General features: G+C 51.7%; 7 protein-coding genes across 7 annotated transcripts; 5 read left to right on the top strand and 2 right to left on the bottom strand.

The window, feature by feature from the left end:
- Positions 1–168: 168 nt before the first annotated feature.
- Positions 169–2,144, top strand: M431DRAFT_76605 (hypothetical protein; the record flags this gene model as incomplete). The annotated part of the gene is made up of 5 exons (XM_024922479.1): positions 169–218; positions 278–355; positions 429–911; positions 994–1,706; positions 1,780–2,144. The coding sequence occupies 5 exons, from the start codon at positions 169–171 to the stop codon at positions 2,142–2,144; spliced, it is 1,689 nt and encodes a 562-aa protein (XP_024778637.1).
- A 721-nt stretch (positions 2,145–2,865) lies between these two features.
- M431DRAFT_74073 (hypothetical protein) lies at positions 2,866–3,398 on the top strand (the record flags this gene model as incomplete). Its single annotated transcript, XM_024922189.1, has 2 exons — positions 2,866–3,173; positions 3,317–3,398. The coding sequence occupies 2 exons, from the start codon at positions 2,866–2,868 to the stop codon at positions 3,396–3,398; spliced, it is 390 nt and encodes a 129-aa protein (XP_024778636.1).
- A 277-nt stretch (positions 3,399–3,675) lies between these two features.
- M431DRAFT_74487 (hypothetical protein) lies at positions 3,676–4,271 on the bottom strand (the record flags this gene model as incomplete). Its single annotated transcript, XM_024922230.1, has 2 exons — positions 3,676–3,912; positions 3,972–4,271. 2 exons carry the CDS (start codon positions 4,269–4,271, stop codon positions 3,676–3,678), a joined length of 537 nt encoding a protein of 178 aa, XP_024778635.1.
- Positions 4,272–4,819: 548 nt separating this feature from the next.
- M431DRAFT_74422 (hypothetical protein) lies at positions 4,820–5,448 on the top strand (the record flags this gene model as incomplete). The annotated part of the gene is made up of 2 exons (XM_024922222.1): positions 4,820–4,888; positions 4,951–5,448. The coding sequence occupies 2 exons, from the start codon at positions 4,820–4,822 to the stop codon at positions 5,446–5,448; spliced, it is 567 nt and encodes a 188-aa protein (XP_024778634.1).
- A 163-nt stretch (positions 5,449–5,611) lies between these two features.
- On the bottom strand, positions 5,612–6,166 carry M431DRAFT_74731 (hypothetical protein; the record flags this gene model as incomplete). Its single annotated transcript, XM_024922258.1, has 3 exons — positions 5,612–5,725; positions 5,786–5,856; positions 5,923–6,166. 3 exons carry the CDS (start codon positions 6,164–6,166, stop codon positions 5,612–5,614), a joined length of 429 nt encoding a protein of 142 aa, XP_024778633.1.
- Positions 6,167–6,600: 434 nt separating this feature from the next.
- Positions 6,601–10,031, top strand: M431DRAFT_75651 (hypothetical protein; the record flags this gene model as incomplete). Its single annotated transcript, XM_024922368.1, has 2 exons — positions 6,601–6,669; positions 6,732–10,031. The coding sequence occupies 2 exons, from the start codon at positions 6,601–6,603 to the stop codon at positions 10,029–10,031; spliced, it is 3,369 nt and encodes a 1,122-aa protein (XP_024778632.1).
- Positions 10,032–12,446: 2,415 nt separating this feature from the next.
- M431DRAFT_74330 (hypothetical protein) lies at positions 12,447–12,929 on the top strand (the record flags this gene model as incomplete). Its single annotated transcript, XM_024922213.1, has 2 exons — positions 12,447–12,726; positions 12,781–12,929. The coding sequence occupies 2 exons, from the start codon at positions 12,447–12,449 to the stop codon at positions 12,927–12,929; spliced, it is 429 nt and encodes a 142-aa protein (XP_024778631.1).
- Positions 12,930–13,399: the final 470 nt, after the last annotated feature.

Genomic DNA, 13,399 nt, shown 5'->3' with positions numbered 1-13,399 from the left:
TCGAAACCGCTGTACAAGTCGCATAAGAAAGTCCGGATTCACGACCCGTCGCCGCACCGGCGCACTCACTCGTTTTCGCCGGCTCCGTTCGTCGATAAAGAGGCCATAGAGATCCCCAACGTTCATCATCGACCGCCGTCTCGAGCGCAACGCTGCATCGGTTCCATCATGGCGGGCTCTTCAGGCTCTATCCACGGCCTTACGGGCAAGCCCCTGCTGTACGAATTCAGTCCTTGACGTGATGGGATTTTGGTCGTGCTAACAAAGCTTGCGATAGGTATTTTACGAGCATTTTCGTGTCTTTAGGAGTTTTTCTTTTCGGATATGATCAAGGCGTTATGTCGGGCCTTATTATGTAGGCTTCTACTTTTCCCTTTCTACTGCGCAACAGCAAATTGATGGATGAAAACTGACAATTTTCTTCACAGTGGCCCGTACTTCATCGATTATTTCAACCACCCCTCGAAAGCCGAGGTAGGGACAATGGTTGCCATTCTCGAAATCGGAGCCTTTATATCGTCCCTCATTGTTGGCCGCGTCGGTGACATCATCGGCCGCCGCCGTACCATCTTATATGGCTCTTGCATCTTCTTTGTTGGAGGAGCATTGCAGACTCTCGCCACGTCAATGCCAATGATGATGCTTGGACGAATCGTTGCTGGTTTTGGTGTTGGTATGCTTTCCACCATCGTGCCTGTTTACCAGTCCGAAATCTCCCCACCCCACAATCGTGGAAAGCTTGCCTGTATCGAGTTTTCTGGCAATATCGTCGGTTATACGACCTCCGTCTGGGTCGACTACGGCTGTGGTTTTATTGAGAGTAACTTATCGTGGCGCATTCCGCTTATGATGCAATGTATCATGGGCGCTCTTTTGGCATTGGGAAGCTTGATTATTGTGGAGTCGCCCAGGTAAGGAACCATTCCGCTCTTTATAACACAGGCCCCTTTTATCTTCTGCTAATCACGAAATGCTAACCCCCATATCTTACAGGTGGCTCCTAGACAACGATCATGACGAAGAGGGCATGGTTGTCATTGCCAACCTCTATGGTGGTGGTGATATTCATAATGCCAAGGCACGCGATGAGTACCGCGAAATCAAGATGGGTGTGCTTCTTCAACGTCAAGAGGGCGAACGCTCGTACGCCGAGATGTTCCGGCGTTATCGTACTCGGGTCTTCATCGCAATGTCCGCCCAGGGTCTTGCGCAGCTCAACGGCATCAATGTCATCTCCTACTACGCACCATACGTTTTCGAATCCGCCGGCTGGGTTGGTCATGATGCTGTCCTCATGACTGGTTTGAACGGCATCACTTATTTCCTCTCCACCATTCCACCGTGGTATCTCGTTGATCGATGGGGCCGACGAATGATTCTTCTCACCGGAGCCATTTTTATGGCTATTTCCTTGTCTCTCATCTCATACTTCCTCTATCTGGATATCAAGTGGACTCCCAGGTTGGTGGTCTTGTTTGTCATGATATATAATGCTGCCTTTGGATACTCATGGGGACCAATTCCCTGGCTTTACCCTCCCGAAATTCTGCCTCTGAGCATTCGATCCAAGGGTGCTAGCTTGTCGACTGCTACGAATTGGGCTTTCAACTGGCTAGTTGGTGAAATGACACCGATTCTGCAAGAATGGATCAAATGGCGTCTGTATCTTCTCCACGCCTTCTTCTGTGTGGCTAGTTTTGTTATTGGTAAGTGACAAGCCTCTGACCTTTTCACGACGTTTTCCTACACCTGATCAAGTGCTAACCCAATCCTGTTTAGTTTACTTCATTTACCCAGAGACTTGCGGACTACGCCTCGAGGAGATGGATTCTGTATTTGGCGATGCTAGCACTGTGGCCACTCCGTCCATCCATGCGGAAACTGGATCCCTTATCCGGGGTGGATCACCCATTGGATCAGGGCGTACGCCGTTCCGCTCGACGACTCCCATCCCTGGACTGTCTCTTGACCCTCCTGATGTCAATGATAACAAGGCCGTGTCCCAGAGCGGCGGTGATGACCGAAGCATTAGCGGATGGCTATCGAGAGTTGTCAATCGTGGCCGTTCCGGCAGTCCGAGCAGTGGGCAAGGACGATATACTCCACTCGGCCAGCAAGAAGATGAGGGTCGTAATGACAATTGAGATGGTTTACCATATTGATTTCTGGAGTACCCCATATAGACTTTTCTCTTTTCATTTTGATTTTTTTTCTTGGGGCATATAGACAGCGGAGCGCGGCTATAGTATCATGCTTCTCGCTCCATTGGATACGCAGCTTGGCCTAGATTACTTACTGGCAAAAGAACATTGGTTTGAGTACATAAGATGTACATGAATTGCACAGACTAGATCTGTGCTGAGAAGGAGAAGGAGCAGGAGCAGGAGCAAATGATAGCTAAGAGCGAAGAGAAATAGAAACTCTCAAGAGAATTCAGGTGTAGCCGAGAACGTATTACAAACTGCTGTGTGTTTCGGTCAGCGGCGTAACGGCTTGTATAGCTCGTACTTTGAAATGAAAAGACTGATGGAGGAGATACTAAGGTATCGGTATGAACCATGTACTGGCACTATTAAATAATAGACTATATCAGCAATGCATTTAGTAGCGCTTGATGAATTATATGATCTATTGTTCATATACCGTGCATGGGAAAGGGATGAGTGCTCAAGTCACATTGTGGTGGGAATAGGTCTGCGTTCTCCGTGCGCGGAAAATAAAAAACGTACAGTGTAAAAGTCAGCGCACGGCTCTGAGCAGCGTTGAAGTTGCTTCATTTTATATACCACTCCAGGCCCTTCATCGCAACTTAATACAAAGCAGAGTCATGAAGACCCACGCACACAGGAATTCAACGCCGACACCATGACAGCCACAGCCCCCAAGCTAGACATCACCCACGCATATCGGCACCTTTACCGGGGCCTCCTCCGAGCGGTGCAGTACTCGGCGCCGGCGCGGTACGTGGTGCGGGACCAGCTCCGGGCGGCGTTCCGGGAGCGAGATGCGGCTCTGGACAGAGAAGGAGTCAAGAGGACGGTATGGTTCCTGGAGGCAGCGGCTAAGGAGAGGGGGCTGGAGCACAAGATTTTGAAGAATCTGATTCGGGTGCGGCTGGATCGGTCGTGGGGGTTGAGGACCTGGAAGAGAGCTCTGAACGAGACAAAACAAAAGTAAGTGACGTTATTTGTTGTTTGATTTAGATTAATTTCATGTTCTCTTGAGTCTTTGTTTCCACAGCGGTGGTGTTGGGATGAGTAAGGGTTCAGAGTTTGTTGTCAGATGGGATGCTAATGAGATCCAGATCCGACACAAGAAAGCTGCAGCAGGATGCGATGCAGCACTACAATATGACGATTGCAATGCTGAACAAGAGCATGGGGCTCTGTCTCCGATGAAATTTGTCAGATGAGACGCATCCGAGAGGAGAAAATTGTATGGGTTGAAGATACCAAGAGGTAGTGCGTGAGTTGATGAAAATCAGACGGATACGAAGGAAGTGAAACACAATTGTACGAGTATTGCTGTCAATTTTTTGTTGTTGTAATATTACAGAGCGGAATATATCATTTGCGATTCTCGCTGGTCAACCTCTATTATAACTTTCTGGCGCAAACACCTTTGTAACTCCATGCCTCGCGTTGCAATGCCAGCCCTCCCGCCATACCATGGACATTACAAGCCAACCTCAATTTCATTGAATATAAGCTCGTCCAAACTCGAATTGTCGCGTGCATATATCCAGGTTCCCAATCCTGTGCCCTCCTTATCTCCCTGGCCCTCGCTGGCAACGCAGAAATCGTATCGTTTAGGACCGGACAGCGGCGACGACAGCCAGATCTGCTTGTTTGGAGGCTGCTTGTTAATAACGTAGGTGCCCTTGCCGACTACGGTGATGGTCATGACACCGGACTGTTGGGAGACGGTTAGTGAATTGCATCATGGGAGGGTAGTGGAGGGACAAGTCTAACTGAGTATTCCACGTCAATCGGGGCGCCGTTGTCCTGGTGAGTCTCGAACTTCTCAAGAAGATCGTGCAAGTACTCATCCGAGAGATCGTTGTACTCGGCATCAGAGAGCTCGGCAACGGCAAATGTCGTCTCGGTCTTTGGGGCCGCCTTGTCCGGATTGGAGGTATCCGGCATGATGCCCTTGCGCAAGCTCGCGTGAGCCGAGAATTGTCGTCGCTGGGAAGACATCGAAGGCTTAACTGCGCGCGAGACGCTGGGGATGAGGCGGAAGCTTGCGGGAACGGCTCTTGGGGTGCGCATTGCTCGGCCGAGGAGGCTGAAGCCTTGTCTTGAGATGCTCGATGATGCCATTGTGCTCGATGGTGGGGTTGAAGAAGATGCTGGTTGACTTTAAACGGAGATGCGAGGTATGCAATTGCGCAATTCGAGCTTTCAAAAGCTTTGATGGGTTGTGAGATAATATGTATCCTCTAGATGGCCAATTGTCGGCTGGCTGAAGTGGAGGGCGTGAGGAGAAGAGTGAGAGCTGAAGAAGCTTTGAGCTCGATCTTTAGAATGACTGGAAGTCAATTGGAGACTGAAAGGTTCGTCACAGCATGTACCCCATACTTGGGGCTCGGCATTCGAGGTATGACCGGGGACACAGAGGGACTTTGATTGCCTCTGTTTGCACTCGTCCTTAGAGGTACCTAGAGGTTTCTTTTGCTTAGTCACGCAGACTTGGCAACGTCACTTGGAGCTCTCAGCACGCCGTCACCTGTATCAGCCCCACCAGGCCACTCTCTTCCATCAACATCCCGCCAAACAGAAACAGGTCTCTGGGCGATGATGAGCCTCGTTCCGCGGCCATGATCAGCGCATTCTTGGTTTTCAATAACCAGGGCCAGCCTCGGCTTACCAAGTTCTACACCCAGCTGGTGAGTTGCGACCAAATCGTTGCGCAGACCGGGACAGGATACTTATTCAACATCGTCAACAGGACACGAGCATCCAGCAGCGCCTGATATCCGAGATATTCACCCTCGTGTCGAATCGACCGGCTGGTTCTTGCAACTTTTTGCCTCTGCCTCCTCTGCTCGCAGCCTCCAGCACGTCGCATAGCTCGACGGAGGAGCAGAGCGATGTGCCTTCGCTGGTGACATACCGCCATTATGCGACCCTCTACTTCATCGTCATCTCGACCTCGACGGAATCGCCTCTTGCTTTGATCGATTTGATACAAGTATATGTCGAGGCACTTGACAAGTTGTTTGAAAATGTCTGCGAGCTTGACCTCATCTTCAACTTTGAAACTTTACACGCAACATTATCAGAAATGATCATTGGAGGCGTCGTCATCGAAACGAGCCTCGATCGTATTGTCGCTGGCGTCAGAGCTCAAGGAACTGTCGCCAAACGGCCGGTAAACGAGGGACGGAGCACGATTGGGTCAGGAATGGGTATTGGAGGCAACTTTGCCTGGACAGGGCGGGTATAATGATAATATTACGGAATGTAAAGAGATGGATCGGATAGAACTATGGCTAGCATATGCATACATTTCTTTGTCTCCTCCCTTGCCCAACATGGGTATCACGCCAAACGCCATATATATCCAAGTACTATATTACACGCATCGGAGAGCTCCATTATCCTGCGACTTATTTCGATTCTGGGGGTTTCGATGACGGATTTACTTCTGGGGCGTCCTTCCGGCGCTCGTATCGCTTCTCAGGATCAAGAACGCCAAAGAGATTGGTGTAGTGTTTCCGCAACTAGAAGCTTGTGTGAGCGCATTGAACTCAATAAATCCGCGTAATTATTCTGTGACAAACCTCTTCTGACGGCTTATACTGCCGTCCCCACCACTCGAATTCAGAATAGAAAAGCAACCATACCAACGCGGCTGTCCTCGTAGTCAGCTAAGATGCGTCTCTCATATAGCCATTTCCACTGCAAAGGACCAACTGACCTCCAATTGTAATAAGCTGCGCATACTTGACGCCCTTCTCCCATCTTGGCGAATGGTGTGCGAGGGTTATGCGACGCTTGTACTTCTTCTCAAACCGAAGCTGTTGTTGATGAGTCAACCCTTTGAAGTCAGGTGGCCATACTTTTCGAGCCTTGTAGGGATTGTTTATGATAGTCAAGGGAATCTGTTTGGTGAGGGGCTCCTTTGCTGATTGCGCCAGCCGTCTGACGAGGGTTGGAAACATTGTGAGGTGAGATTCCTGCGGTACAGATGACTCTTCTGCAAGCAAGATCGGAGATAATTGAGATAGCAGAGCATAAGTAGATGACGCCGTTGGAACTAGCAAAAGTTGTGAACAAGAGCCTACAAAAACCGGCAGCCACTACACCGCCACACCAATGACGCCACAATTTCTGTCTGGAAAAAGTGCCCCGCGATCACTTTTCACCCCTCCTCGTGCGCTTTTCGGCTGGAAATCTGAACCCCCGCCAATTATCCTGCTTGCAGTGAGTCAACAGAGAAAATACTCGACGGTATTCTCTCTGCGCAAGTGAGTCAAAAGGGAGCAGAGTTGTGGGAAGGAAACATAAAGAGAGCCAATCCTCCCCGGGCTGTTCTTCTGATCCTCAAGATTTTTTCTTTTTTTTTTTTCTTTGTCAGCGACCAAGAATTGCAAACATGTCGACGAACTCGGCGTCAAAGGCCTTGGAGGCCCTGACAATCTCCAAGACCAAGGAATTGAAAGGAGTATGCGAAGAATATCTTGAGTGTATATTATTGCTTTAATCGCATCTACTAACACCTACCAGACCGAGAAGCGCGATTCCCTGATCGTCATCGAGAAGAAGTACCAGCAAAAATGGCAGGAGGATCGCGTTTTCGAGACGAATGCCCCAACGACAACCGAAGTGCCCTTCCACTCCATCTCGCCCGCTGAGCTGCGAGAGAAGCAGCCCAAATTCTTCGGTACTATGGCCTATCCCTACATGAACGGCACCCTCCACGCCGGCCACACCTTCTCAGCCACCAAGGTCGAGTTTGCCGCGGGCACGGCTAGAATGCAGGGCAAGCGCGCGCTGTTCCCCATGGGCTTCCACTGCACCGGTATGCCTATCAAGGCCTGTGCGGATAAGCTGGTCAACGAGATCAAGCTGTTCGGCGAGGACTTCTCCGGATATAAGGAGGAGGAGGAGCCTGTTGTTGAGGAGAAGCCCAAGCCTGCTGCTAAGCAGACCAAGGAAGATGTCACCAAGTTCACGACCAACAAGAGCAAGGCCAACGCGAAGACCGTCAAGATGAAGTACCAGTTCCAGATCATGCAGGCCATTGGAATCCCCACCGAGGAGATTCACAAGTTCGCTGATTCCCAGTACTGGCTGAAGTACTTCCCTCCCCTGGCCATCAGAGATCTGACTAGCTTCGGTGCGAGAATCGATTGGCGACGATCATTCGTTACAACCGATGCCAACCCTTACTACGATGCCTTTGTGCGCTGGCAGATGAACCGACTGAAGGAGCTGAACAAAATCAAGTTTGGCAAGCGATATACCATCTACTCTATCAAGGATGGCCAGCCCTGCATGGACCACGATCGTGCTGAAGGAGAGGCAGTCAACCCTCAGGAGTACACTGCCTTGAAGCTGAAGGTTCTAGAGTGGGCTCCCAAGGCCGCTGAGGCCATCAAGGGCAAGATCCCCGAGGGCGCCAATGTTTTCCTGGTCCCTGCCACCCTGAGACCGGAGACCATGTACGGACAGACCTGCTGTTTTGTCGGCCCCAAGTTGACCTACGGCCTGTTCAAGGTTGATGAGAACAACTACTTTGTCATCACTGAGCGAGCTGCTCGCAACATGGCCTACCAGGGCATTTTCGCCAAGGAGGGCTCCATCGAGAAGGCTGCCGACATCCTGGGCTCCGACATTGTTGGAACCTTGGTCAACGCCCCTCTGTCTCTGCACAAGGAGGGTGTCCGAGTCTTGCCCATGGAGACTGTTCTGCCTACAAAGGGTACCGGTGTCGTCACCTCTGTCCCGTCAGACAGCCCCGACGATTTCGCTACCGTGACCGAACTGGCCAAGAAGGCTGATTACTATGGAATCCAGAAGGAGTGGGCAGAGCTGGAGATTTTCCCCATCATCGAGACCCCGTCTTATGGCGACCTGTGCGCACCTTTCCTGGTGAAGAAGCTGAAGATTGCGTCGCCCAAGGACACCAAGCAGCTGGAGGAGGCCAAGGAGCTGGCTTACAAGGAAGGATTCTATCAGGGTATCCTGAAGGTTGGCGATTTCAAGGGCGAGAAGGTCGAGATTGCCAAGCCCAAGGTCAGGAGTCAGTTGATCGAGGCTGGCGAGGCCTTTGCCTACTCAGAGCCCGAGCGCAAGGTCGTCAGCCGATCTGGCGATGACTGCATCGTCTCGCTGATGGATCAATGGTACCTGGACTACGGCGAGCAGTCTTGGAGGGAGACTGCCCTGAAGTGGGTTGACAACGTGGACGGTAAGGGTCTGGAGACTTGGGCTCTCGAGACCAAGAATGGCTTTGAGGGCGTGCTGAACTGGCTGAACCAGTGGGCTTGTGCTCGATCGTTCGGTCTGGGATCAAAATTGCCTTGGGATCCTCAGTTCCTGGTCGAGAGTCTGAGTGACTCTACCATCTACATGGCTTACTACACTGTTGCTCACTACCTGCACAAGGACCTGTTCGGCCGCACCAAGGGCCTTGGTAACATTGGCGCCGAGCAGATGACTGATGAGGTTTGGGACTCGATCTTCTGCCGCCGCGACCTGTCGGACGAGGTGGTTGCCAGCTCCGGCATCCCTCGCGAGACTCTGGAGAGCATGCGACGAGAGTTTGAATACTTTTACCCTCTGGACCTGCGAAGCTCTGGCAAGGATCTGATCCCTAACCACTTGACCTTCTTCCTGTACATCCACCTGGCCATCTTCCCGCCCGAGTACTGGCCTCGCGGTGTACGAGCCAACGGCCACTTGATGCTGAACGGTGAAAAGATGGCCAAGAGCACTGGTAACTTCATGACCCTGAAGGACATGGTGGAGAAGTACGGTGCTGATGCCTCTCGTATCGCTCTGGCTGATGCTGGTGATGGTGTCACCGATGCCAACTTTGAGGAAGATGTTGCCGACAACAACATCCTGCGTCTGTTCACCCTGCGTGAGTGGTGCGAGGAGATGGTCAAGGACCAGAATGAGCTGCGTACTGGCGAGATCAACAACTTCCAGGACGGTCTGTTCAACAACGAGCTGAACGCCTGCGCCAAGGAGGCCATCGAGCAGTACAAGCTGACCAACTACAAGCTGGCCCTAAAGGCCGCTCTGTACGAGCTGACCAGTGCCCGTGACTTCTACCGCGAGGCTTGCGCGGCTGGCGGCATCAAGATGCACAAGGACTTGGTCTTCAGATACATTGAGCTGCAGGCTCTGTTGATGGCCGTCATCGCCCCCCACTGGTCCGAGTACATTTGGCTGGAGGTCCTGAAGAAGGACTCCACCATCCACAATGCCCGATTCCCTGAGGTGCCCGCAGTCGACGCCGCCTTGTCAGCCAAGCGCGAGTACGTCCGAAACACCGCTTCCAACATCAACTCCGCCGAGGGCCAGCAGCTGAAGAAGAAGGCCAAGGGCAAGGAGCTGACGTTCGACCCCAAGAAGCCCAAGAAGCTGACCATCTACATGGCGGCCAAGTTCCCAGCCTGGCAGGCCAAGTACATTGACCTTCTGAAGGAGCTGTGGGATCCCGCGGCCAAGTCTGTCGATGACAAGGCTCTGAACGGCCGCATCGCCAAGATGGGCGAGATGAAGAAGGCTATGCCCTTCGTGCAGAGCCTGAAGAAGCGCCTGCAGGCCGGCGAGCCTGCCACCGTTGTCTTGGAGCAGAAGCTGGCGTTTGATGAGAAGGAGACGCTGAGCCAGATGCTGGCCGGCCTGAAGCGAACTTCGGGCCTGTCGGTCCTCGATGTCCTGGTGGTTGAGGAGGGCGGCAAGAAGGGCGTTCAGTTGGAAGACGGTAAGGAGGTGGAGATATCCGTGCCCGTTGCCGAGAATGCGGTCCCTGGCCAGCCCACGTTCTTCTTCGAGAACGTCGAGGCTTGATTCTAGGAGCGTTTCGCGCTTTGGAGAATTTGTTTCGGGAATTTTTTTGTTTGTTCATGAAGAAAGAAATAAAGTAACAAGCAAAATTGTTAGAGAGAATGAGACTGTAAGTGACAGTTTAGAGAGACAATAGATTGTTTCACGGTTCTCGTTTCCGGTCTGCGTTTCTTTGTTTCACGCGTCTATTGTGACGGGGAAGACATGTTTCTAAAACAACGTCAAGCTTACAAACAGTTGTGCTAGCCGCGGCGCATTTTACCCCCGTAGGATATTGAAGAGAAGTCTCACGAAATACGCAACCTGCATCAGTTCGACTAATCAACTCACCTCAACGACAACTCCGTTCTCGCACTCAATAACTGACGGTAAGCCTAGAAACCTCCCTCCCCCCCAAAAAAACTATTGGATCGGCTTCTGGCCCTTTTTCCCACCGTTCTCGCCGAAACGCCGTGCGTCGGCCATCGGCCAGTGGTGGGCTCTTCCTCTCTCAGGAGGCGCGGCTCGGTTCCTTTAGCGACGCCCCTTATTGCCCCTTGTTCCCTAGTCGAAGCTTGTGCGTGCAGAGTCCCTCGATTAGAATGACTACCCGACTCTAAAATAAATGACCCCCATGCTCCAAACTTGTTGTGCGCCTTTGCGCCAGGCGGGCTGGGGTACAGGTACGTACTTGTACGTGTACTCTGCGTGCGAACGGCTCAAGAGATCAATGTGGGAACGCACGGCTGATGTCGCCCAAAGTCCACAAAAAAATTCTCCTCTTTCCTTGTCCTCGTGGCCATTGTTCTGTGGACGTTGACATTCCCCTTCTGACGGCTGTCGTCTTCACCGAGAACGCGTTTCCGCTGTCCTTCGAGAAACTTTGTCTAAAAGGGTTGCCCATCGGGGAAACAGTGACATTTGCCCGGTCTGCGTTTCTTGTGGCGTCGGAGACAGCCGATAGATAGACAACCTTCTTACTCAGACCACGGACGGTGGTTGTCGACACCGACGCGTACAAGTACTTGCTGTCCTGTACAAGCAGCTGTCGTCCCAACCTCTCTGAGCGGAAGCGCTTGAGTCGTTGCGATGCAACCTGGGTAATACTGAACAGCAAAGGGCCCCACTGCCGCGCACGTCGTGGTACAGTAGCCAGCGCAGCATTTTGATGTGATAGCTACTCCTGCAAATTGAACTGTCTGAGAGGCCCTGGCCCGCCTAGGGAACTGGAGCCCATCACCCGTCTAAGCCGTTCTCAGTATCCCTGGCGCCATGGGTCCGCCGGTTTTGGCGCGAGAAAGGCAGACGAGGCTAAGGAAAAGAAGAAACATGTCCATGGGCTAAGTATTTCGCATTGACTCCAGCTAGCTCTCAGGAAAATTTCGCCGCCTGGCCTGGCCTGCCTCGCAAGCGAAGTGGTTGCAATTCCCAAGGCCCGCAGAGAGGCTGGTTCCTTTTGCCGGTTCAGGGGCTTAATCCAAGCGCCTCCAGATGTGGATCGCCCTGTAGATAACATTAGTTTTTTCTCATTCTTTTTTTCTTCTTCCCCTAGGTGAGATCCGCATACAGCATGGACAGATTCGCTCATACCGCCTGTTGGTACTAGCAACAGTAGCAGAAGGCCTGGTGTGTCCGTGATATGCTGCTACTAGTGCGAGCAACGGTAGGATCAGTTATCGCAGGACTTGCCACCTCCAGATTGTGGCTCGCTTTGTCCGACAATTGACATTCGTCGCGTGGCGGTATACTTGTACGAGCAGTAGCTGTTGCAACGCCGCTTCGGCACTAATGCTGAGGCAAGTCGATCTTTTGTCCTGCTCCATCGGGTTTATGACGCAACGAAATGAGATATCTCGTAGCCTCCTGCGTCCTTATTTGTTGTCCAGCTCATTCTGACAAGGCCTTGAACGCCATTCGTCCATGCTCTGCTTCTGGATGGATCGACGATGGGTCGTCGACGCGCAACTAGCATGAAGCCATCCTTGCCCCTGCGACATTAAGCAGCTAGACCAAGCCACTTTGGGGGACAGACTGGAGCCTCGCTGGGTCGCAATTCGCGGGTCTGGGAGTAATTAGTCGTAGCTCCTTGTCGCAATACCTGTGCATACACAAGGTATATGTCGCCTTGGTCCGCAACAAAACAAGAAGAGGTCGTCTCTCCACGATGCGCGATCCCTCGTCCCGTTTTCTTGGTTAAAAGAGCTCGAGTAGCAGTCGCTTCTTGTCCACCATTGCTCAATTCGACAAGTCGCTTCGCCCTCGTGGTTTATGGCTCTGTTGGCGTTATAGTCGTCGCCCTTGCTTTTCTTTGCCCTCAGCCTGGTGCTGTCTTTCGCATACCCACAGCTATCACAAGTACGGAGTAGAATTCTCCGCAATCTTGTATACATCTGTCGCCAAGATTCGGCTTCTCGATTCCCAAAAAAGCATCCAACAGCAATGCATACAGCCAAGTTGTTCGTCCTTGCCATCGCTGCAGCAACCGCAGCGGCAAACAGCGTTGCAACTGTCCTCGACACATCAACAGCACAGCACATCTCCATTGGGACTGAGAGCGGGCTTTCGAGTGCGGAGGATGCCACTATCCCCGTTGTTTCAGCATCCGTAACACAGGCATCACGGACGGATGCTGATGCGGCAACGACTGAGGCCAGCTCTTCCGATGCTTCTGCTTCTACCATCGGTGTCACACGGCCTTTGAACTTTCCAAATGCGACATGTAAGATACCACCATTTCCTCGGGCTGGAATTCGTCTTGCTAACATTGATAAAGCGACGTTGGCTAGCAGCGTAGCTCCTACAAAGTCACAGAATACCACGACGCCCACCAGCCACGTAACTGGTGGTGCTATTCCGCAGCAGATGCAGAGCTCCATGGCTGGGCTAATAGGGTTCTGCATCATGGGTTTGATCATGTTATAGACGGAGGCAAGAAAGGCTGTTATGAATAATGACGCTGGACGATGTGCGCGCCACGTATAGAATGTGTCCCAGGTAGGACACGGGCGTTTAAGAAAACCAACAAGATACCACGGACCATCGAGTCCACCCTCCTTCAACTGGACAGGAGTTTATAACTGATAATAGAATAATTGTAATCAACAATTTCACGCATGAATATGCAACACCGAGCCAGACATCAGCTCTGCTGAGAGACTCTTGATTCGCGATGATTCGAGTGATTGATATGGGTCAGTATGTTGTCATGAGTTGTAGTTTGCATTCATGGAATTTAGGTGAATATGTAATACACCCTTGGTATCTTGGTTTGTTATGTTGGCGGCATTTGAGTGAGATGGCCGTCCTAATAGATCCATTCTCTATTACCAACGCCTCGGCAGTGTCTTTTCATCAACTGTCCCCCACACGAGCTTGAATTCTTCATGGTATTC

This window comes from Trichoderma harzianum, assembly GCF_003025095.1.
Source record: "Trichoderma harzianum CBS 226.95 unplaced genomic scaffold M431scaffold_2, whole genome shotgun sequence".
In the NCBI taxonomy this organism is placed as follows: Eukaryota; Fungi; Ascomycota; class Sordariomycetes; order Hypocreales; family Hypocreaceae; genus Trichoderma; species Trichoderma harzianum.
This window is presented reverse-complemented; position numbering and strand designations above follow the sequence as displayed.